This window comes from Heliconius melpomene, chromosome 3 (genome assembly GCF_056956725.1).
Source record: "Heliconius melpomene rosina isolate 202511_hmr_F chromosome 3, ASM5695672v1, whole genome shotgun sequence".
Lineage (NCBI taxonomy): Eukaryota > Metazoa > Arthropoda > Insecta > Lepidoptera > Nymphalidae > Heliconius > Heliconius melpomene.
Window position 1 is genome coordinate 9,341,862 of NC_140391.1, and position 26,469 is coordinate 9,368,330.

Consider the following 26,469-nt stretch of genomic DNA (forward strand, 5'->3'; position numbering starts at 1 on the left):
AATTATTTAGAATTGTTTAAAAAAATTGTTTACATTATTATATCTATGTGACTTTTTATGCAATTGATACTTATTCCACGTATATTGTCGAAGATGGATTCGAATGTTATTTTAATTCTAGTTATAAGAGTTAAGTAGACATAGCACGGCGTTGAGTTAAGACATTCAACTGCAATGTCTCGAATTTGGGCGGAAAGTGGAGAACGGACTGTCTTGAAACTTTTATATTAGCATAGACAAGCTGTGCTGTAAGATAATAAATCTATGGTTTTATGATGTAAACGCCGTTTTGTCTTGTTACCAGAGCGAGAAAATTAACTAAATTCTCGACTGGGAATCGAACTAATAAATGTCGCGTTTATAAAACCGCTTACTCACCACGATCTCAGCTTTCTTAGATTTGTTATTTTATCAATTAAAAAATAAATTTGAAAATTCATGTTTTAAATAAATGCACATTCTTTCTACAATTCTGTCATCTATCTATATATATAAAATCGAAAGGTCATTCACTCATCACGAAATCTCAGAAACTACGTGTGCTAGGAATCTGAAATTTTGCAGGGGAGTTTGTAATATTCGACTTCTAAGGGGTTGTTTTTGGGGTTGAAAGTTTGTTTGAAACTTCGTTACTACAAATGCTAGGGGTCTCAAATTTTGCATGGATGTCACTTATAGGACGTAGGTACTCATGGAGACAGAAATTAATAATAAAGTAGTTCACGCCGGCGAAGCCGCGAGCGGGCCGCTAGTATTAACATATATGTTCTATATAATATATTTTAAAACAACTTTTTAATACTTTATTACAGAAAAAAAGTTTTTTTCGTTCGTGACATCTCTTTTACTGTCTGCCATATGAATGTGACATCAAAAAGAAAATGAAAGGAAATGGCTCGGGGCCTCTTCACACTTTCAGCGAATACTCTTTGTTTTTAATTTTGTACACACGTTAGTTATTCTTTCGTCTTTACTTGGAGCGACGGAAAAGAAACGATTGTCTTGAGATAGACTCGAGAAAAATGAAGTAGATGTTGAATTTCTTTTTTCTTTTCTAAGATTGCATCGTAAATTGTAATTGTGAATGTTGGGTTTAAAGTTTAAGTTAAATATATCAATAAATTAATTAAAAAAATAAATACATAAAAAACTTAATCGAAGATTTTTCTTTTTATCAAATTTATAATAGTAGGTATATTAAATAGGCTGGGCAATTGACTTATTATTTAGTTATTATAATTTATTATTTAGTTATATTAAGTATATTTGAAATCTTTTGAGATTATATTACTTATTTTAAATAAAAATAAATATTTAAATTACCAAAAACGAAAATTATATAAATATAATTTTAAATATATTATTTCTTAATAGAAAAATTGCAAATATTATACCTTTGCCTCCTTTTAAATAATTTAAAGACTTAAAACTAAAATGTATCGTGATGAAAGCGTTAAGAATCGCTTATGCAAAATTTCTATTAAGCATAATTAATTTCGCGCGAAGATCCTTTAAATAAATTAATTTCTTAGGCAAGTCTTAACATTTAATTCTGAACTTTCTAAGTAGTCTAAAGACTGAATATATTAAATTGAAGAATTAATTAATAGATTATTGATATTTTTAGCTTCTCGCTTTATCCCACTTGGGAACCTAATGCTAAGACCAGACCTTCCGTTCTTATTAAGACTTCTCCGTTCTCCATTTTTCTCACTGAATTTTAGAGGGTCTGCGTTTTCGCACTGCGCACTAAACACCAGAACGAAATAAAGGAAAATATTAAATATTTCATTTCCTCGAGTGGAAATCGGTCCCATAACGCTTAAAAACAATTTTTCCTAAAAACACAAACATAATTTCAATATTTTTCTAAGAATTTTTTTACAGTCATTACACGAACGGCTCAATCACGCCGACACAGTTCTAATTGTTCCCAGAAGTAATTCAGTTGAACCTGTGTCAAAGTAACAATGGATTTGAAAAATAGTCCTGGATTAACCTTACATTGAGAGAATAGGTTTCTTAAGATAAAGAGCTTCTTAGTAACTAATGGTAGCGATTTGTGGGGTCCTGGGAGTTAGCGTTCAGCGTAAAGGAAAATAATGAACTTTTTCTATTTTGTGCACGTGATTTCTGGTTATAGACTTAAAAAAAGTTTCAAAATAAGCTTTTATTTAAATGTGCTATAATATAAACTTTTCTTATTATACTTTTGAGACTAGAGGCGCGGACTTGGGTTCTCGCTTGTGGCGTTGAGTTCAACCATTCAATAGACGATGCTTCGTGAATTCGGGGGAATGGCACAAAAGTGGGAAACGAAAGTGTCTTAATGGGGACAGAGCGTCTTGACAGTAGTTTCCCAAGTTCTCTCTTTAAAAACTCTTCTATATCAAGTAGGCAGACGAAACCTAGTGGTAAGACACTTCGCTCTCCTACTTTCCGCCGAATTTTGAGGTATTGTGTTTGAGTGGTGGAACTCAATCGATCTTTGTTTATCAGTGCGAGGAAATATAACAAATTTATTTCTCCGAGTGGGAATCGAATTAGCAACTGTCACGCTTAGAGTTATACACTATGTCCCTGTGCCAATAGATTATTTGAAGAATATCTAAGAAGCCGTCATTTCTTCTTACAAAAATATGATTCTACATAAATGAAGACATTAAACTGGCATATTCGGCTGCCACTTGTAAACAAAAAGGTACCAATATCAGTTCAAATAAAAAAAATGTTTATAATTTCGTTCGAAAATGTTCGACGCTATATAAAAATGCTATGTCAGTTTATTTTACACGTTGATCTCATAAACAGCACCGCCAATAGTTAAAGTAAATATTTACGAATGGGCTTTTAAAGCTTTTATTTTCGCCTCAAAAGTTTATTCAGCATGAATGAAATAATCTCAGAGTAGGTAGTATGGAGTTGTTTGATTGTTGTTCTTGCTGATGAAGCTTTGGAATGAAAGAGTTTTTTTGTTTTTTTTTGTTTTGATGGTGTATTTACTAATGAAATTTAGGAAATATCTTTTTGTTACTGAGGGCTGTAGTTGCGCGGGACAACAGGACAGGAAGTGGGTTCGATGCTTCGTTCGAACGCAGTGTTTTAACACTAGGCTCCGTCTGCCTACCCTGCACGAATACGTTTTTCTTATTTATTTTTGTATTTTAGGATTTTTTACGTTAATTAAATAATATAAAGTATGAATCGAATTGAAATCAAAATTGAAGTCAAAATATTGTTATATATATTGAATTGTTTTAAAATTTATATATTTAATTTATAATAGAAGACTAGAGACAGACGAAAAAAATAAATTAAAAAATCAGAAAGAAATAGCAATATAAACGTTTTCTCAGTACAGTAAAAATATAAATTTCTCAAACAAGATGCTTCACAATTTCGATCAGTCAATCTCAAGAGAGTAATTCAACTTACGACGGCGATAAAACAAGCTTTCCCATATAACGTAACTCATGTTTCACGATTACGTCGACTCATAAACGTATATGGGAACAGAGAGGCACACCTGCGACACACTTATTAATTTTCATCACCTTAGGTTTTCCTTTAACTTGGTGTTTTTTCTTATATTAGCAAGTATGGTCAATTGGTCAGTTTCTTCAAAAGAAGTTCAATTCGTTTTTTTTACATTTTTAAATGGTTATTTAACACTTAGGAAAGCAAAACATTTAGTAAGAATACTTATAAAATTTCCACAATTTAACTCAAATGGTTATCTATACTAATATAATAAAGCGGAAGAGTTTGTTTGTTTGTTTGTTTGTTTGTTTGTTTGTTTGTTTGAACGCTAAGATCTCTGGATCTACTGGATCGATTTACTTTGTTTTTGTTTTGTATGAAAGCTGCATTCTTCAGAAGTGCTATAGGCTATATAACATTACATTACACATATGTACTAATAAATTAAAATACTTTCTAATTTGACATGCAATTTATTCTGCCATGTTAATAACAACCGTCGTCGTTACGCGACCGCGTTCGTTACCGCGTCATTTTGATATTCATCCTTATGAAAATAAATATAATAGCCACTTTTAGCATTTCATCTAGATTGAAATTATATTTCTATAGAAATTATATTCTTATATTTCAAGCAGGCGTAGCCGCGTCCGGGTCCGCTAGTTTACTATATTTAACATATTGACGTTCAGGAGACGTTTTTTGTGACTGACTCACTCATCATAAACCTAACCCACTTCCAGGTGACCAAAGAACTTCATATCCAATTATACCAAGATAGACTATTATACATACATATACAGGATGTCCCAGGAGTCAACGATAAAACGAAAACAGGTGATAGACCAAGTCGTGACTGTTAGGAGAAAAATATAAAATAAAATCTGTGTCAAGTATTTTTGATATTATATTGATTTAAAAAAAAATCGGAAAAACCGACACCCTTCAATGATTTTTCAAGTCCTAAGACTACAAATATTACTCTTTTATATATTTTTTTCTGTAATGTAATCATGAGTAACCCTTCTGTGAATTACAGTTTAAGATTGAAACATACCTGCATCAGTTTTCAATAAAACGTGGTGTTTTTGCCAAATGTTATATTCAAAATATTTACTACACCCAAATTTAACGGACTGTACTGTAAAAAAAATGTACTACACTGTTTTTGCAAGTAACTTCAAAAGTTGGCGCATTTAATCTGGATTCCGAAATGGTACGATACTTGCTGGATTACTTCTTTGTTGAAGAGAGAAAAATCGAAATACACGATAATCGGGATGGCGTTCAACGTTTTGGTATCTTTTCCGATACATTCTAGCTGCAGCATTAGCATTACATAACCACTCTCCATGAATGAAATGCATATTGGCAATGTGTCAAAGACCGAGTATATGGCCTGCGAGAGCCCGGACTCGAGCACTATCCTTATAAGTCCTGGGCCAGCCCCTAAGTCGGAAAAGGTTTGGACGGTATCCTGCGACCACCGACCACACCAGTGACCTCCCGCCACTTAGCCCAGGCAACGCTTATCCGACCATGGAGATCGTAATCGATGCCTCCAGACTCGTGCATGACGGATCTAAGATACCTGAACTTTTTCGACTTACGCCCAATGTTAATAATCAATCCTAATCTACAAATTGCAACCATAGATAGAAATAGACAGAGATGGAGGATGGCATGCAGGTTAGTGATTGGATAGACATGTCGGACAATACAAGATTGACGTTAACTGGAGATAGGAGATACATTATTAACATTGGGCGTTAGGGGCTTGCCCAGGACCTATAAGGATAGTGCTCGAGTCCGGGCTTTCCCAGGCCATATACTCGGTCTTTGACACATTGCCAATATGCATTTCATTCATGGAGAATGGTTATGTAATGCTAATGCTGCAGCTAGAATGTATCGGAAAAGATACCAAAACGTTGAACGCCATCCCGATTATCGTATATTTCGATTTTTCTCTCTTCAACATAGAAGTAATCCAGCAAGTATCGTACCATTTCGGAATCCAGATTAAATGCGCCAACTTTTAAAGTTACTTGCAAAAATAGTGCAGTACATTTTTTTTACAGTACAGTCGGTTAAAGTTGGGTGTAGTAAATATTTTGAATTTAATGTTTGGCAAAAACACCACATTTTATTGAAAACTGATGCAGGTATATTTCAATCTTAAACTGTAATTCACAGAAGGGTTACTCATAATTACATTACAGAAAAAAATATATAAAAGAGTAATATTTGTAGTCTTAGGACTTGAAAAATCATTGAAGGGTGTCGGTTTTTCCGATTTTTTTTAAATCAATATAATATCAAAAATACTTGACACAGATTTTATTTTATATTTTTCTCATAACAATCACGACTTGGTCTATCACCTGTTTTCGTTTTATCGTTGACTCCTGGGACAACCTGTATATAGGAAGATAGTAGAAAAAAATAGTCAAGTCAAATTTAGAGCTTCAATTTTATCCCGAGTGGATGGAACACCTGGTATCCGTACACATATATATATATGTCGAGAACGACTTAATATTTACCTCGGCTCTTATTATACATTTATATTTTTGATGGGATAACCATTACATCTTTCATTTTTTACTATAAGATGTCAATATAAGCATAAATTTATAAAACTTTCACACAAAAGATCAAACATAAATTTACTTTATTCATAAACTATGCAAATTTAAGCCTAACTAAGCTCGAAGGCGCGAAACAGAAGTAAGTAAATATAATTTCCAATTCCATCACTGACAATCCAGTTAGTGGACTTGCTAACAATTGTTTTCATATTATTCCGGAAAACAATGTTTCCATTTTATTATACCCACTGGCTGTACTAAAGTTAAATATTCAATTATTGCTTCGTTATGTTCGTTTATCGTCTTAGGAGTCGCTTTTTTTCAATTTGCTTCCGTATTTTGTAGCAATTTGAAGAATAATATTGAATTATTTTTTTTTATGAGAAAGTTATGGCGCATCGGCACAGTGTTACTATGAACGCGATGGTTGTGAGTTCGATACCTGTTCGAGGAAATCAGTTGTTTTTTGGTAAAACGCAGTCCAGAAGAATGCCCGGAAGTTGGGCTAAAATTGAGAAACGCAGTGTTCAAGTACTACTAGGTTTCCAGGTTCCCTTTGCCTACCATTCTATTGTATAGTGCTGTAAGTAGTATAAAACTATACGAGCTCAAACTAGGAAAATATATTAATCCAGGCTTCATCATGAGAACATCTACGCCAAGTGCTGCAAGTGCTACAAAATGTACTCGGATATCTAAAGCCACAAGGGATTTGTATAGTCCTATTTTTGTCATGTCCGTACAAATACAATGTCCCTTCATACACGATGACCTTACACAAAAAGCAAACATTAAATTGTTTAACTAACGTTTAAAAGCACGCGACGTGTAAGGGGCGTGATATGTTGTGGGTTCGATTCCCACTCGGGAAAATGATAGATTCAATATTTTCATTTCTTCGTTTTGGTAATGAGGCAAAGACCGGCGTTGAATTTCACTGCTTAATACACTCTCGAGATCTAGACAACGAACTGGAACGTAGCGTTTTAACACTACTTTCTCTCTGCTTACCTTGCCACATACAACTACCTACCCATAGCATGCTGTCCTCAATTACGTCACAAATGCTGTAATTTCGACATGAACGTTCTCTTCTAGAACTTCCCTTAGGCACCAGATTACGTTATGCTTATTATCTTGTTGGCTTCACCAACTTATTCTAACCATTGAATATTATCTGTAGTACGAACTTTGTCGGTCCCAAACGCTAGTTCTGCATGAATATTTAAATTGAACGTTAGTTTATAGTCTATGGAGTTGAGCCTAACAAAATGGTAGTAAAGCTTTTGTATGGAAATTGCTTTTTTGAAAATGTAACTTTCGATCCTTAAGTTAAGTTAAGTTCCGCCATTAGTTACAGAAAACGATATTATGTTCTCTTTCCTTATCCTGCTAAGCGGAAGAAACGTGAATCTGCTTTTATTAGGCATTATCAATATAAAACTATTTGTTAAAAAGTAAAAAAAATAATGTTGGGAATATAAATTCGTTTTTTAGTCTTTGCGTTACTAAAAATAACTGATTAAATAAATTCAACTAAATCCACAGGTACGCTCATAACGTACAAAGACTTGTTTTAATTAAGATATTTCTAATGAAATTTGAACTGACGACTACCGTATAAACGTAACTCAACTACACCATGATATATCTATAGAATATAATACAAAAGTATATATATGTACCCATTATACAGCCAAATAAAAGAATATGTAATCTCTTTCGTGTTCTTTCCATTAAATGTGACACTGCGATGTATGGACTTCGTAGCGAATGGGAGCTACAAAGTATTTATTTGACGTTTCTTTAGAAAATTTATCTTTTACTAGTGTTAGCGCTTTACAAATGTTATATTTTTATACTAAATTTTATTTCTACATTTATATTTCTTTTATTAAAACTGTATATTTTTTAAGTGAGCACTAGTACTAGTTTATCCTATCCTGCTTTATCAGCTTGACGCTATATCCCGCACACAGTAGGGTAGACAAAGGGACCTCTTGTTAAGACATTTCGTTCCTCAATTTCCTCCGAATTCTGGAGGCATTGCGTATTGCGTGGCAGAACTCAACCTCGCGCTTTGCCTTGACACCAGAGAAAATCGACTGGTTGTGGGTTCGATCCCCACTCGAGGAAATGAAATATTTTTATAAATTTATATTTTATTTTTTTCGCTCTCGTGACAAGGCAAAGCGCGGCGTTGAGTTCCACTACTTAACACGAAATGCGTCCAGAATTCGGTGGTAAGTGGGGAACGGTTCCCTCTGCTTACAATGCTATTTGTGGGATACAGCGTCAAGCTGATTTATTTTATTTTAATAAAACGGAAAGTCCCGTTTCCGTATACATTTTAAGAAATCCTATTTTAGTGCTCCTTTATTCTCCAAAATAACAAAATTTTATTTTTCTAGCTCTACTACTACATCTCTACTACAGAATTACTATAACTTAAAAATGTTTAAAATCGTATATATACGAAAAACTATTTTCACTTCTTCGCCAACCGCTGAAGCGCAAGTAGAGTACGTATAAAATGTTTTAGTGCTAAATTTATTTTGGCCTCAAGTTCGGCGTAAACTCTTTATTATGAACGTGCTCTACAGCATGTGACACTCAATTTCCATTTGAGGTTCGCATTACCGAGTCAGCTATGCTTCAAAGAAAATATTTTGTTACATATTAAAAGCAACGTTGTTAGAAATTGTATTTCTTGCCACAATTTTCAAAGAATATTACAAAAATATCAACTTGCTCAAAACGTTAGGAAAATCAGAGGTTTTGACTATTTTATAATACAACTAGGTTCCCCTGCCAATCCTGTAAAATGCGGGATACAGAGTGAAGGCAATAATATACAATCTAGGTAAGGCCTCTATAATATCTACCCTTCTTACATCTCGAATATATATGAACCTATTTAATTATAGTTGCGACAACAAAGGGTTAGGGCATACCCCATAACTTTGGTGATACTGCTTAATTACTATTGTTTTGGTTGAAAGCGGTTTTATCGGTAGTATAATTTATATGTAATAATTTAAAAGATATTATGTAAAAAATTGATTTAGTAATATCTGTGATACTGTGGTTTATTAGAAAGTAGTCAAATAAATATATTCTACGTGCTTAATGTAAAAATAAGCTTCAATGCTTTTCACCAAAAATATCATTATTTAATTAGCTTCACGCTGTATCCCGCAAACAGCAAGATGGGCATAAAAAACCTAGTGTTAAGACATTCCGTTTCTCATTTTCCGCCGAATTCTGGAGACACTACGTCTTTAAATTTATTATCAAATATTTTTTAATATTTAAGTATAATAAAAAATCCCCCTATATATATTTTAAATGCAGAAACATGAGCTGCGATTTAATTTTATAACCATAATTTATTTATGACTCTATCATTCTGCAACGATTTATATTTAACAAGCGTGATAAGGTAATGTGATCTATAAAGTATAAGTGATAAAACGAAATTGATTATTAAAATCAAATAAAGTCATCTTCACACTGTATCCCGCACACTGCTGGGTAGGCAGAGGGAACCTAGTGTTAAGACATTCCGTTGCCCACTTTCCGCCTAATTCTAAAGGCATTGCGTGCTGAGTGGTGGACACCAGAACGTCCTTTTTACCTTAAAGGGGGTTTTTTTACATTAAAGACTTTTTACCTTTAAAACAAACGTTTATTCATTTCATATACTATTGTATTTTACAAACTTAGCCCTTTTATGTGATACCCATATTATGTTGGTTTGAAATCCCCAATTTTATTGTGGCTGTAATATGTTAATAACAATATTGACTTCATTCATTAGATCTAAAATCGTAATCCAAATTTTTGTGAGGGGGTTAGGGATTCTGGAAAATGGGTCAAATTGAGTTACCAAGATTTTACAAACACTAACCAATACGGCAAGTCAATAAAAGCTTACAAAAACTATTGAAGTATAAGTAGAAATTTCTAAGCTAGCGAGACTGACTTTTGCATTATTAGCATGTCACAATGACATTCTTGTCACGTTCCTCATATACGTCCCCAATACTTCACAGTCAAAGAATATTGCATATAAATCTATTCTTAGAATATTTTCGTCACGTCACGTCTAACACCAATATGGCGCAGTTTTACTTTGAACTATTTAAATGATTCGATCTTGAGACGCAGTTTTCTTTCGTATATTATAATCTATGAATGAAATTACATCTCAAGATCGCTCTTAAGATCGATCTTAGTGTTTATAAATATGAGACTAATTTTATAAAGCTGTTATGATACACTTTAGTTAAGCACAATGACCCCAAGGACAACTTAAGGACTCAAATTAAAAAATCTTATTTACGTCGAATAGTCCACATTTGATTATTTACGTTTTACTATGCAGGCGAAGCCACATGTAAAATGTAGTATTATATAAATAACATTGTTAAAAACATTAATTAACTTTAGTACACGCGGTAGTGATTTTTAACATTTTTCGAGTACCAGCCGCCGTGTGCCAGCACTTGTGTGCTTTTTATATCTGGTGTTATCTTTTTTATCTGTTGCAAGCTTTCGTTTATTACAGTTTTAACCTAATTAATCCTTTACCTGAAAATATTTTCATGTTTATTATTTTACTTCTTTTTTATATTATGAAAAACAAAATAACGTTATTAAGTGTGGTTTATTATTTTTAAACACTTCTAAAAGAAAAAAGTGCTTATAAAATAATAAACCAAGAAGAATATACCTAATTCGAAAAGAAATTATAGAACATAGAATAAGAAAAAACAACAAATAATTACATTCTACTTTTGTATATAACTTTCAAATTTCACTATATTTAAAGATATTAATATGCTAGGAATTAGAAACCACACCTACGATTAGATAATATATATCGTGAGTTAAAGTATTCAAATCCGAAGCTTTTAGGCAGAGTGTTAGTGAAACGTGCCGCGAGCGACATTTTGAACTTTAAGAAGTTGTAAACAGTTTTACACCGTATGTTACTTATTTCATTATTTTCAAGAGATGCTGAAGTCTTGTGAAAGTTGCCCTGGGAATTGTTCAATTTTGATTCGAGTTTTTCAGTTTTATATTTTTATTTTTTCTAGCTATTGTGAGGCCATCCTGGTGGAGTTGCACAGAATGCTTCTATACGGAAAAGGGAAATTTTATTTTAATTTCTTTGTTCTGGCAAGAAGACAAAGCGGGGCGTTAAGTTCCGCATCCTAACTTTGGGTGGAGAAGTCTCATCACTGTGCTTTCTTTCCGCATTTATTATGGCGAGTATTCTGGGGAACTCAAGAACAGCATAATTTATTAAAGGCTTGCTGACCCCATGTACTATAACTGTAGATTATTAATAATCGTAAATCACTACTCATTTTCAAAGTGAATCGTAATATTTGTGGCATGGAAATTGATGAGGACGCCCAAAGGGTTGGGACACATTAATTAGACCCTATAATTCATATCTAAAACATTTATTGCCTTTATTAAATCACCCTTATACCGTATTTATAACTAACGCCCTTTTTATCTTAGTAATTAGTTCAGTACTTTTGTTAGGGCAGTCCACCCTATTTTGGGTTTTTCACGTTATCAGTGTAAAACAGAACATAATTTACAGAATTTTCTTTTCATATTTTAAAATATTAATTATTATGAATATATTCATGAATACAATTATACTTCGCTTAATTTGGATGATTGCTGGATTTCCATATTCACGTAAGCCCAAAAGGCCGTGGATTCGATTCCTACTCGGGGCAATTAATTATTTTCATTTTCCCGCTCTGATAAAACTAAATGCGGCGTTTAGTTCTACCGCTCAGCATGTGGTGTCTCGAAATGATGGAAAAAGCAAAGAAGAAAGTATTTTGGCACTAGATTTCTCTTCAGAAATCAACCCCGTGCATTGTCTTCACAAACACACTCCATAGGGCCTCGTAAAGTACATCTGCATCGCTTATTTAATTTTTTAATATTTACATAATATAAATTATCCTTTCATCCAATCCCGAGGCATTATAACTTTTTATGTATATTTATTTTTCAAATCCGTATTTGGTGTTTGCCTGAATTAATTCATCGCGAAAGCGTACGTTCCCTCCATTAGGATTGTTGTGGAATTATATTCATTTGAAATTCATGATTTCGCTTGATTTGCACTCGGTGTATAATATTTGTTTTGAGTTATGATAATATATAACAGATATTTAGTTTTTTTTTTGTAACTTGTATCCCATAGATAGCTGGGTAGGCACGCCAAACCTAGTGCTAAAACACTCCGTTCGCCACATTGTCTAATTTTTAAGACATTGAGAAGTCTGGTTAAGTTGAACGGTTGAACTTGGAGAAAATGAAAATTACCAGAGAATTAACAGAGTGGAAATCGAACCCAGAACGTGTTATCAACGAAGTGCCGTGTCCCCAATATTTACGCCCCAATATTTTGATAAATACATATTATAGTATATAGGACAGGTATATAGGATAGGATAGTTATTTCAGAGTATAATTTTAAGAAATACGAAATTTCGGATACTTCGTATCGCCTTTGGGTTTACGAGAGTATTTTAGACCAGTTAGTTCCGATTGCCAATCTACGTCGTTAGAGGCTAGTACTATTCTGAACTGGTCCATAGCTAGATAAGATTAGATCCAATATACTAAATGATCTGGAAAATAAGATTGCTATATTTTCTTGTAGATGTTTTTGAAAATGAAATCAGGAATCCACTTCATGCCTTTTCACAGAAAGCAGGTTGCTTCGGCTTTTAACAAACTAATAACACGATAAAATAAAAATCCAGCTTCACGCTCTATCCCGCACATAAGAAGGTAGGCACAGGCAAGCTACTTTTAAGAAAATCATTTCTCTACAGCACAATAAAAACGTGGCGTTTCTTCTTATTTATATACAAAATGAAGTTTGATCCCCAGTTGGCACTTCATGTATTATTCAACTGTATTCAAATCTCAATCGTAGTGGTTTTTACAAAGGAAAAGTCTGACAGCTCATCGACTGTGGAGTGGGTACATGCGTGCGTCGAGCTCTTGCATGTAACATGCGAAGAATGCTTCATTGAAAATTGTATAGGCTTATTTTTTTGCTTAGTTCTTGTTATCGTTGTTGGAAATCAAAAACGAAAATATTTTTATAATCAAAGCCACGCATTTAATTTTTTGATAGGGTAATGTTTGTATTTATTTGGAAACTAATAATATTTAAGCCTGAAAAAATGTTTGGAGAAAAATTAAAAAAAAATATTTCATTTGAACACGGATGTTTTCTTATTTAATTATTTTCGCGAAGCGACGCTAGCTGTAGAAAAGCAATAAGTCTAGTTGACAGACAAACAGCTGTACCTATTTTGTACAGTAATGTAAGCGGAGAAAACATAGAAATAAATATAAAGCATTTCGTAATATTTTCCACCCTATTTCCATACTTGCTAAATGACGGATGGTTCCATATTGGGGTAGTGAAAATATTATACGTAATATTTCCCTAAATTAGACATCGAACCCATAACCGTAGCTCACTTACTACGGCACGACGACTTCAGTTTTTGGTATGGTATCGCAGTTCTCCAGAGCATTGCGAAACGTAATTTCCACTCGCTTTATCGGTCACTACGGGCTGTCTTATTTTATGTTTCGAGCTTAAACGACGAAATTAAGGAAGATCTACGATCCATCTCTTCTAAGATTGTGATTAGACGAACAGTTTATGTAGGAAGGTTTGTTAAATAGATGAGAAGAATATTTTATTTACAATTTTAAAGGAAAATTTGAGGAAGAAACGAATGAATTACAATTTCATATAAATATAGGAAAATAATGTATTAAATAGTTTGACGGTTTTCTATTTACTCCAGAAAATTTCTGTGGTAAATTCTGTGAAAGCCATTTTATTTAAAGTCAAAAACTATGTGTAAGGTTAAATTTTAATCGGAATTTTACAGATAGTTCATACCACATTTAAAAAAAAACATACAGCTTTAATATTTCTATATATAAAAATATATATATGTAGAAGCATCAAAAGGGGCCTCATAGCGGTCTTGGCTGTTACAATTCATTTGTGGGCGTTGTAGCAACAGAGATGTTTAAATAAAAGTCACTTTTATATTCTACAATGTCTTATTACTCGTTTACATAAGAGTTTTACAATAAATATCACAAGATTAACAAAATTACAATAGATTAGGAGCCAATAGGTTAATTGGTGAACATCTCACGCTATAACTGTCAACCAATGACGTCTGCTATTCCTCGTGGCTACACCTACTACCCTATTCGGGGTTACCCGCTCCATTTTAAATATTCTTCTAATATAATCCATTACATAAATCAATTAAAATCGAAACGTAATAATTGCGAAATTATAATTAAAACTAATACATAGCAACGCGCCGTCACGGCCGTCCTGCATCGTCACACGTCCTCGTGTGCATAGGTTCAATCTGTGAACAATAAACATAGTGCTTTGCAATACGTCCCGTTCGGTCTTCCTGACCACACAATATCTCCCCTTAGTGGATGTAACAGTGAACTCGTAGTGATTACAATTTTATAAGTGTATTACAAATACTACGAAATGTTTCGTATAAGGCAAACATAACAATCTTACAAATGTCACATCCGTTAGTCAATACCACATAGGCTAACAGTCACACAGACAAGTCATTGCCACAACGGTTAGTTATTGCCACACAGGCCAGTCATTGCCACACAGGCCAGTCATTGCCACATAGGCTACTTTTTGCCACACAGGCCAGCCATTGCCACACAGGCTAGTACTTGCCACATAGGCTAGTCATTGCCACACAGGCCAGCTGCTGCCACACAGGCCAGCTGCTACCACACAGGCTACTCGTCGCCACACAGGCTACTCGTTGCCACACAGGCCACTCGTCGCCACACAGGCCACTCGTCGCCACACAGGCCACTCGTCGCCACACAGGCTACTCGTCGCCACACAGGCCACTCGTCGCCACACAGGCTAGTCGTTGCCACAAGGGCTAGTCGTTGCCACAAAGGCTAGTCGTTGCCCCAAAGTCTAGTCGTTGCCACAAGGGCTAGTCGTTGCCACAAAGGCTAGTTTTTCTTTTTTGTTTGTTTTTTTTTTTTTTGTTTGTTTTGTTTGTCTTAGCTTTGTTTGTTCGTCTTAGCCACACAGGCTACTACAGGGTAAAAGGGGTATGTAACTATTTAACATGGCCGTCATCGGCACATTCTGACTTTATTTTGTTGCTTGCAATCTCCGGCACTACTACGTGCTACTAGAATTGAAAGCCAATTACTATGGGCTTACGGGCTTTTTTAAGAGTCTTTAAAATTTTGGGTCAAGCTTGGTTTGGTTACAGCACATAATCATCTACTTAATTCTTTAACTTTGCTTTACGTTTATCAAACTAAACTTTCTCAGAAGAAGCATTAGTTTCTTTTGCTCGTGTCGATTGCTCGATAATAAGATTCAAATTAAATTCATCCGTGGTTAATTACATTAAGTTTAGAGGCATAGAAACCTTTACTACTAACAATTCTAAAGGACTCGCTCTGGTTATCCTACTCATAATAGCTGCGCTAATGGCTAGCTGATTGTCAGGTAGTGCATCTTGCCATGACTTATTATTATTTATCTCGACAGAGCTGACTTTATTAAAGAGCATTCGGCAACAGAACCAAAACAAAATTAAAACTTCTCACCAGATTCATCTAAGAACTGATCCATAGCTAGTTGAATGGAGCAAACATTCACCCATCGTTCAACCCGTTCATCGCTTGCCTTGGTATCCATACCAATGCAGCACATTGCGATGTGGCCGCATTCACCACACGTGAAGCAAGTTGGAGTCATCACCTTCATATGCACACCAACTTCCTTAGACTGTAGAGATGAGGTAGTATCTGAAATCTCAGAACGTAAATAAGAAATTTCTATTACAACCACTATTGCCACAACAATCACTGAGTACGTGACCCTGCTTGTCACAGTTATAGAATCGCTGTGATGATTCTATTAGTGGCTTTTTCACTTCCATAGTCGGAGTAGTCTTCTCACTAATCGGATGTCCTCTCTTTCTTTGAAAGAGACTGAAGCGAGCATTTCATTCCCAAGGCGTGTTATCATTTATAACATCATTAATTTGGTAATAATCTTAGCTGGCAGCTATCCTGCATGACATTCAATAGACATTATTTCCATACATGTTTATCCTCTAAATATTTCTGAACAGTGTAATAAGCTGCGCCCGACATACGCAGATAAACACTCGTCTTCCCTTGGACCACCATTGTGTAATCGCCATAAATTGCAGCTGGAGTCTCAACAGTATCAAATCTAGCTAAGAACAGATATTTTAATTGTGGCCATTTAAATCCGGGAAAAATTAGATTGAGCAAATCAAGATGACGCCGATCCCTTGAGTACCTGAGCATTATAAAAGGCTTTTTCCCAGGTTCTCCTTTTACTAGTAAAACGGTGTCATCAGTAAAAGACACAATTTTTCAAAAGTTTATAGATAAATTCAATATTAAAAATAGCGTTCGTCCCAATATACTTCCCTGTGGAATGCCATATTTGATAGGAAGGTGTATGCTGGTATATTCTTCTATTTTAGTGCATTGCATTCTATCCGTAAGATAGCTTTCGAATAGTTTGTGTTCGTTACCCCTTACACCAAAATCACAGTTACATTTTAACAAATTTATAATTCTTACAACTTCAATTTCATCAGTATCAAGTAAAACGAACGACAATTTGATGTTATCTACTTGTGGTTTTCCATTAATATTAGGAGACCTATTTTTTTTATCTTCTCGGCAAGATTTCCACCAATGCTGACAAATTATTCATTAACTATGTCAACTGAATCCTGCGAGAACTTGAGTTCCGCATTAAATCAGAAGCGATATTCTTACTGTCACGAATACTTAACTTATTTTTTAATACTTTCCTTTACAATTGCAATCAATCTCGGATTTGTCAAATTCTCTCTTAACTCTTTTTGTGCCTTGCTCATTGTAATTATCAAATCACTGCCAAATAAGTTTTTCTTGTAAACATATGTCACACCAAGTGAGAACGTCGTGGTCTGCAGCATCAGAATTAACTTTCGTAACATTTTTTTAAATGTCAGATACTAATGGCTCCCGTAAAATTTTGTTTCTGCATGTCAAAAATAAATTTTCAACTTCACATTTTTTTACAATTTTCACATCTTGTCAAATTTTAACACTTTATCCTGTATTTTGTTCCTCATTAGTTGCTGGTAATCCCACTTCTGATGTAGAAGCATCAAAAGGGGCCTCATAGCGGTCTTGGCTGTTACAATTCATTTGTGGGCGTTGTAGCAACAGAGATGTTTAAATAAAAGTCACTTTTATATTCTACAATGTCTTATTACTCGTTTACATAAGAGTTTTACAATAAATATCACAAGATTAACAAAATTACAATAGATTAGGAGCCAATAGGTTAATTGGTGAACATCTCACGCTATAACTGTCAACCAATGACGTCTGCTATTCCTCGTGGCTACACCTACTACCCTATTCGGGGTTACCCGCTCCATTTTAAATATTCTTCTAATATAATCCATTACATAAATCAATTAAAATCGAAACGTAATAATTGCGAAATTATAATTAAAACTAATACATAGCAACGCGCCGTCATATATATATATATCATTATTATTTTAATAATGAAATTTATAGAAGTATACTTATGTAATAACTTCCCTTATCCTAATTTCACTCTATATACCAGTATATTATACACGAAACTCTTCTATTATCAAGTGACAGACAGACACACAACCGAAACTAAAACTTGCCATGTACGTAATATGCCCTCGGGGAGAATGGGGGGGCTGAGAGAGGGCAAAATGGTATTTTACCTTTTGTAGTCTATGTAAACGAAGTTGCGGGTTTAACTAATGATGTACCATATGAGTATATTATGTGCAATTGTGTGTGTGTTTCATAGTGTTTTTGTAAATTAGTTTAGTTATTTTTTTATTCATTTTTGACATTTTATTTTTATTTCATAATGTATCTTACAATAAAGCAGACATAACTTAGTATAAAAATATAAATATTTCGCATTAGGAATTGTAGATATTGCATATTAAGGCAGAAAGTGAGGAACGGAAGTGACTTAACCCAAAGTTCTCAAGGTTCTCGCCTACACTGCTATGTGCGGGATACTGCGTGAAGCTAAAAAAAAACATGCTATGACCACTAAGAGCGCAGTTACTTAAGAATTATCGAAAGCATTATGTACAAATTTCTAATATTTCCATATCACCAAACGTGAGAATCCGCATGGCGAGCTAGTATCAAAATAACAACCATTTCCAACATTAAATATGACAGATTGTTAGAAATTAGTTTCTCTATTGTCCCGTTATTTACTCTTCATAATTATTCCAACATTAGTTTCAACATATTAAAGGATACCATCAAGTTTCATGCACTAAATCTACATAACTACCTAACTCCTTTGTTGAATGGTACACTAACTATAATTAAGAGGGACACATTCGGTATGTAAATACGGGTCGTGTTCCATGGACCTCTGCGGTTGAACTGGGTCGAATTGGAGGAACTGGGTGGAAGGAAAATAGGTACGAACCGAACTAAGATCACGAGATCTTGTAGGTATATTATACTTTTTCTTTGGTGATTCAGATAAGACGTATTTGAGTGGTTGCTTTAGTTTTTCTAGCTTTACGTTGTATGCCGCACATAGTATGGTAGGCAGTGGGAACCTCAAGTTAAGATTCTTCGTTACCCCAGCACCACCCAATTTTTCGAGGCCCAACATAAAACAATCTAAATAGGAACAAGATAAAACAACCTTGTAAGTAATTAATTTCTTGCAATTTCTTTACAAAAAAAAAATAAAAGTGAATATTTTCTTTCTATTAACTTACCTTCTATAATGCAAATTCAGGATACGTTTAGAAGATGACTTTTCTTTTTTTTCTAAACCAAATATCCGTTTCCGAGGTCGTGAAAAGTCAGCCCTTTTGTCGGGAGTGGATACAATTGAAAAAGGTTACACAGATAATGTTATTTTAAAGGAACCTTACGTTACATATACAAAGAAAAAGGATTTGTTTAAAAAATAACTATAATGTACTAGTTTTCTCCTACAACTTTGTTGGCGTAGGCCTTATCGTGTAAATTCGAAAATCTTGTTTTTTTCGTTGGAAAATCCTGTTTATTCTGCCACTCATCAACTGATCTTCAAGACATTGGACGCCAAGCATCGGAATTCAACGTCGCGTGTTGTGATACTAGAGCAGGAAAATGAAAATATATTATAACTCACATCCGTCGTGTGAAACAAAATGTTCTATAGCGTTTAATATTTTAAGATATAAACGGAAAATATGTTATAAAAGTTAACGATTATAAAGTAAGATTCAATTCAATTCATTCTCGTAGCTCATGTTATCGTTAGGTTTTATGGTCCATATCAAGAGGGAATATCTTTCCTTTTATATTAGCGGTCTTTTTATACACAGATATCTTTTATCTTCAGCATCACGCAAGGAAATCAAGGATTTAGTGGAGATCGTAATTGTAACTTGTTGAATGGTGGAATGGCGGAACCTCGTTGGGGTTGAATTGGTACCACTACTTACTATTACTACTTAGGAATAGTCTACATTCATATTTTGTTTGGGCTTGATAGAAAAAAAAGTCATTAGAATACGAAAAAGTGTCGTAAATTATATACGAAAGTAAATTATTTTCATTTCGCTCATTCTAATGTTATTTTATTCGGCGAAAAATGGAAAACGGAGTGTCTTAACACTAGCTTCCTTTTGACTGCCACATAGCAGTGTGCGGGATACAGCGTGAATTTGATTTATTTATTTATTTTCTCTATAACGTAAGTTTAGGTAAGTTGAACAAAGTTTCAACAAACAAAGGGTCTCGACGCATGCGAAGTAAAATAAAACTTAATCAAATGCTTACCCTAAAGATGAACCATCACAGACTGATAAAACATCTCATTAGCTCTTATTTGAGAACGAAATGAGATTCCTCAAAGGAACGATTTGTTTGAAAATATTGTAAGTTCATTTCCTTCTGGAAAATTAAATTAAGACCTGTAATCTCCTCCTTTTTTAAATAATAGATGTAGATATTTTTTGAGTTTTCAGTAAAACATTAAGAAAATTTACAGCTACGAAAACAAAAGTATAAAATACTAAATATGATATAAGATTTCATTACATAACTGAGTTTGCTAGTACCGATCATTCGATACTGTCCTATTAGCTTCTATAGTTAACTATAAGCCTAAAAGCTTCGAAAGCTCGGCGATGTCAGGTGTTCGTAATCACAAAAGCTGTCGTAAATTGCTATCGGTTTTAGTTATATGGATCACGTTTACATTGTATTAAACGTGTTATATTATTATTTACACGCTGTATCACGCATATATCCCGCACACATCCCCGATTCTAAGAATACCGGAATGTAGAATTTTGGTAGGTTCTCCAAACTCAAACAAAAAAGGTACTCAAACTAAGCTATGGTAAAGTCATGAAAAAACAATTCTAGAAGTCCAAGAAATAAATTGCTTAATAGCTTTTCCAATCTAATATATATTGTGAACTTAAACAATAGATGTTACTATACTCGTATACTAGTTAAAGTCAATAATGAGTTTTTGACAAAAGAAAGAAGCACAAAAGATATTATCTCGTTTGTGTTTCGTGATACTGTGTTTTTTTTTTATTAAGTTTAATTAAAATTCGCTTCTTAGCTTCGATATCAGCAACTTAATTTAATTATCCATTCACTAAAGTTTATTGTAAAGCTTTATAATTATAAAGGAATAATTTAATTTTTAAAACATATCTATATTATATGTATCCCACATATACCAGGTACTCAGAGGGAACCTTGGGACTTATTATTAAGATAATCCGTTCCCATTAGGACACTTTTACATTTATTCTTGTCAACGTTGTACCCCGCAGATGCAGTGCCTCGCAAGATATGTGGGGGATTGCTTGGACCAACTAGATATGTGGTTCCCGTTAAGACACTAATGGGAAACAGACTTTCTGTTGAATTATGAAGGCGTGAAATTATGAAATGAAAATATGAATTAATTCATTTCTTCGAGTGGAAATTTAACCCCCAATCTATAATGCTTGCGAGACTGCGCCATATTTTTTTTTTATAACTTTCCCCGAGCGGGGATGGATCCCATAGTCAGTCGCTTTTACAGTCACACACACATTACATTAACACACACACCCACACATACATTTTAAATCAAATAATTTAATGACAAAATTTTAGGCATCAAAAGAAGAACTGTTTTAATTCTTAAGAAGGCCAATTAACTTGAGGTCTAATTCTGTTATAATTCGATTCTCACCCCCACGCCTCGCGGTCGTCATTTGTACCTCCAACTTGTCAACTCTAACCAAATTATATGATAATGGTAATTAGAATTACGTTACTTGTCTCGACTTTAGTTAATTTCATAATATGAAGAACGTGTCGAGTTAGTCGACGCTTATTACAATTTGTATGTTTTAAATTAGTAAACTTTATTATTTTTTTCAGTGTGAAACTGGGAACCTAGTGTTAAGACACTCCGTTTCCATTGAAATATTTCCTTTCGCCCCTTTCCACCGAATTCTGGAGGCATCGCATGTTGGGTGGTGGAACTCAAACTTCAACTCAACTCTCGTGCTCCCACTTCCTACACAATTTTCGAGATATTTTCTGCTCTGTGGCGTAATTCAAAGCAGTGCTTTGTCTTATTACCCGAGATATAAACGAAAATAGCTCATTCCTCGAAATGCGATCAAACCCACAGCCATCATAGAGCGATTCCAATTATAAATTTTTGGAAATTAATTACTATCTAAGAATATATCATATAATTCTATTTACCATAAGAAATAATTAGAGTTACTCATACAAAAATTAAGTGAGGCACAGAAGCATTTATCCTTTGTAATATTCTCACGTAAACAACACAACATTTATATAAATAAATACAAACACAAAAGAAAACTAAATTGGAAAAGAAATTTGTTAACAACTCACAACTAACTGAAAACGGTCCACCAAATCTAATAGGATTCCATTTGAAATAAAAGTAGCCAAGTTAAGAATGCGTAAAAACGTTTTTGCGTAATAAAGAAAATGTCTTTAAAATTACAAATTGTTCTAATTATCTTACGCCTTGTTCCAGATAAAATAAAATAAAAAATGTCCGTCTCAACGTTCAGGAGGAAGAAGCTGCTGTACGTCTTCAACGTTTTCTTTGGTAATGTGTTTACTTTATTTATTTTTCTTTTGTTATTTGTGTTGTTTCTTTGTTGTTTTATGTTAGGATATAAATTTTAGGTGTTTGATGTTCTTTAAGAATGTATACAAGCGAGAAATACGAGTATATTTAATATCTTTGACTTTTTAATAGGACAAATAAATAAATAATCAAAGTCAATAAATTAAATTAATTTGTTAACGTCATACGTGTTTGTCTGGTGTGAAATAATAAAATTCTTTAACCCTAAATATGCCCAATAATAATACCCCTAATACTAATAATATCTATACGATATTCGACTATTAAGATTTAGAATAAAAAAAATCATATGGCGCTTGAAAGCTTAAATTTTTAATATTTAGATGGTACAGGATAGTTTTGATTTTAATTTTTTTTCTTTACAGATGTGAACCAAAGCGGAACCATTGAAAGAAAAGATTTCGAGTTAGCTATCGAGGTAAATAGATTTTTACTCTGTTTTATTTATAACATTGAACCAGAATATGCGCGACAGTTGTGAGTTCGATTCCTACTTGGAGGAATGATTATATTTTTATTTTTTCCGCTCTGGTAAACAAAGTGTGGCTTTAAATTTCGTCACACTCGATATCTCGAAAATTTTATTGAAGCTACTTTCAGCCGTAGCTACTTTCAACTAGCCATTTTTTAATTACTTATGACGAATTTTGCTTAGAGAAGCTCATTTAAAATTCAACAACTTTTTAGATCACCTACATAGTTATGTTATATTAATTTAGAAGCCAATTTGTTTTTGTTTAGTCACAACTGATGCAAATGCCATAATAGAAACAAAATCAATTCATTACTTTACATTCTAAATCAACATTTAAAAAGGTAATTTCTTTTCTAGTTAATTTAAAAATTCTAAAGGCGTTTCTTTGAAGGTATGTGACACGGCGCTGTCCAGGCAAATTAGTTTTTAAGTTGTAGAAGAGTGGGCGCTCACTTTACTACATTCAAGGAATTCCAATGACTTGAGTAGCTCCATTGTAATATTCTACAGTCTATTTCATTATATTAAATGGATTTTTATTTATTTTGTTCGTCCTGCATTTTTGTAATCTTATTGAAGATGAAGAATTTAATGATAAATCACTTTATTATTATCTTTTGGATAATTTTGATGAAATAAAACATTGATTTACAAATTCTTCACTTTGGAGATTTACTTATTTTCATTTCCTCATTTTGTACCAACACACACGCCGCGTCGAATTTCGCCAGTCTCGAAAATTTGATGGGAAGTGGAGGGTTCCCTCTACCTATGTGTGTATAATTATAACATTTTATTTACAAAAAAAAATGCTTAAAATCGTAATATTAATATTACATTTCTACTAATATCTAGAAAATCTGCCATCTTCGTGGATGGAAGCCGGGAGATACGAAAAACACAGAGACTCATGAAGTGATGATCAAAATTTGGGAGGGACTGAGGAAGAGGGCTGATTCTAACAAGGATGGACAGGTATTGATTGTTTCAAGATATATTTTTACAGAGATTGAAGATGACGAAACGGAGTGTCTTGTCACTAAGTTTCCTCTGGCTACCTTGTTATGGGAAAAACTGTAAAGCTGTTTTTTAATATTACTGTACTTGGCGGTGGTAAAGACCGTAGTAAAGCCCTCTATAAGACTTCAATACCTCATCTAAAGCTAAAATAAAAGCTTTCTGAGAATATCTGTCTGAGAATATCTGTTGTTGGTACGTGCTTAATCCTCAGACAAAGTTGTTTAATAGGATTAAGCGTCTTAAGCTTACACGTATGGAATAAATGCTGCGGTGGAACGTGAGATAACTGATTTTTGTTGTTACTGGATATATATTAGACTAGCGGCCCGCGCGCGGCTTCGCCTGCGTGAACTACGTTATTATTAATTTCTGCCTCCATGAGTACCTACGTCCTATAAATGACGACCATGCAAAATTTGATACTCCTAGCATTTGTAGTAACGAAGTTTCATACAAACTTTCAACCCCAAAAACAACCCCTTAGAAGTCGAATATTGCAAATTCCCATCTTAGCGAGCACCTACGTCCTATAAATAACTCCTATGCAAAATTTGAGATTCCTAGCACATGTAGTTTATGAGATTTCGTGATGAGTGAGTGACCTTTCGATTTTATATATATAGAAGATACATATATAGATTAAAGAAAGAGTAAAAACAACAAAAAACGCTTTTTTTTACACCAAATAGTATAAGTTTTATGTAATCTTTTCAATCCTTTGAGTTAAATGAGTCTAAAGTCGAGTAGTTTACTTTAATAATATTTATTATAAGATTATAGAAGTAGGTACGTAAGTAAGCAAATTATGAAATCGACCTCTAAAATAACAGTTTCATAAATTACTTCCTAAGAAAAATTCTTAACATTAAGTAAAAGACCGTTAAGGCGAAATTTCCCCAATAAAAATAATGCTGCTTGACATTTTACCAACAAATGTCACTTTATCTCATGGACTATCATTGTTTTTGTAACGACAATGGCCCCGGCGAGGGTATTTTGCAGAAAAAACAAACATTTTATTGGTATCTTGATCTGAGGGGTTGAATAGTTTTGGAGGCTTATGTAATCATATTAAAAAATGAAAAAAAAAATCAGTTTCACGCTTTTCCCGTATAGCAGAGCAGAGGGAACCCAGTGTTAAGATACTCTAACCCCCGATTTAACATGCGCTTTCTGTCTATTGAAGACTTACGTGATACAATAAATTTATTTAGTTTCATAATTTTAGAACTCTAATGCTTATGTATTTAAGCAAAAAATCGAGTCAATAATTAAGAATAACTAACTTAGAATTTGTAATAGAATCATATTAGAAATGATAATGTCAAAAAAATCCTCCACTAATATTTAATTAAACTTTTTATAAAATTTAAAATTTGTAACAGCAAAAATTTATCGTCCCATTCTTACCGTGACGGAATTAATATCGTCCAATATAACCCTTGTTTCCCTTTCCACATATTTATCCATCATGTGTAACCCAACCTTTATAAAGCTGACGTTTTAATGCTTTCGCTCTGGGGAAGTATTAGCATTTTTATGAATACCCCTTTATTTTACAACCTAATTCTATACCATAGGGTATGTTTATGGTTTCGGTTTCTGTATAACACGATTCAATATCGATAGTAGATAAAAGTGGACCAGTTTATTCAATCCCTTTCATTTTGGCAATCTCATGAATTTTAATGAGCTATTAGTATGTCAAAAGGAACAGTGTAATAATATGAGGATAGATGGATAGTGAATGCAGTTAGTTTCTACTTTGTACTTAATATTACTTGTTTTTGGTTTTCCTCATTCAAAGTCCTCATTAAATAAATAAAAAATCCATTATAATTATAAAATAATAGTATTTTGTCTGCTATACACTGTTTTTTCTTGCCTTTCTGATAGAATATGGTAATACGTCACTCTGGTCTTTACTCACTGCCTATCTAGGAATATTTTTGTGATCTGATATGTCTCGGATCACAAACTATTCCTAAAGATACATTTTTTTGACCTATTCAATGGAAAGATAGAAGAATTATAAATGTGACTCCAAGTGGAATTTCAACCTATATCCATAAAGTTCATTCAATCACGTCTTACGTCGATTTCTTCACAAGATATTAAATTGAATATTTTTCACAGGTATCCGTAGAAGAATGGGTCTCCATGTGGAATGATTATGCTCAGAATCCTTCTGCGGCTCTGAAGTGGCAACAGCTGTACTGCCAGTTCATGTTCCAGCTGGAAGATGCCAGTGCTGATGGAACCATCGATTGTGATGAGTTCACCACTGTGTGCTCGTCCTATGGAATTGACCCACAGGAGTGTAAGCTGGCTTTCAGCAAGATGGCCAAGGTATATTATGTATTGAGTAGCTTTTTTAATTTTGTACTCACTTCCTGTTTTAAATTTTCTTAAATTGGATATTTCAAAATAATAGCTAGTTTTAGATAATAACTTATAACTATTATAAAAATTGTGATCTTTGTGTTTGTGTTGTGGGGTTCAATTCAAACTCGAAGAAATGAAATATATAACATTTTATTTTT

At 33.5% G+C, this 26,469-nt stretch overlaps 1 protein-coding gene across 2 annotated transcripts in view; it reads left to right on the forward strand.

Annotated features, from left to right (window-relative positions):
• Positions 1-26,469, forward strand: part of Scp2 (Sarcoplasmic calcium-binding protein 2) — a 37,160-nt gene that overhangs the window by 9,608 nt on the left and 1,083 nt on the right. The window contains exons 3-6 of one of the 2 annotated variants that reach the window (XM_085207394.1): positions 22,315-22,389; positions 22,797-22,849; positions 23,762-23,881; positions 26,063-26,275. In XM_085207394.1, coding sequence (XP_085063520.1) covers positions 22,332-22,389; positions 22,797-22,849; positions 23,762-23,881; positions 26,063-26,275 — 444 coding nt within the window. In that variant the 5' untranslated portion in view covers positions 22,315-22,331. The remainder of the gene's footprint in view (positions 1-22,314; positions 22,390-22,796; positions 22,850-23,761; positions 23,882-26,062; positions 26,276-26,469) is intronic. The other variant, XM_085207395.1, reaches the window with a different exon arrangement.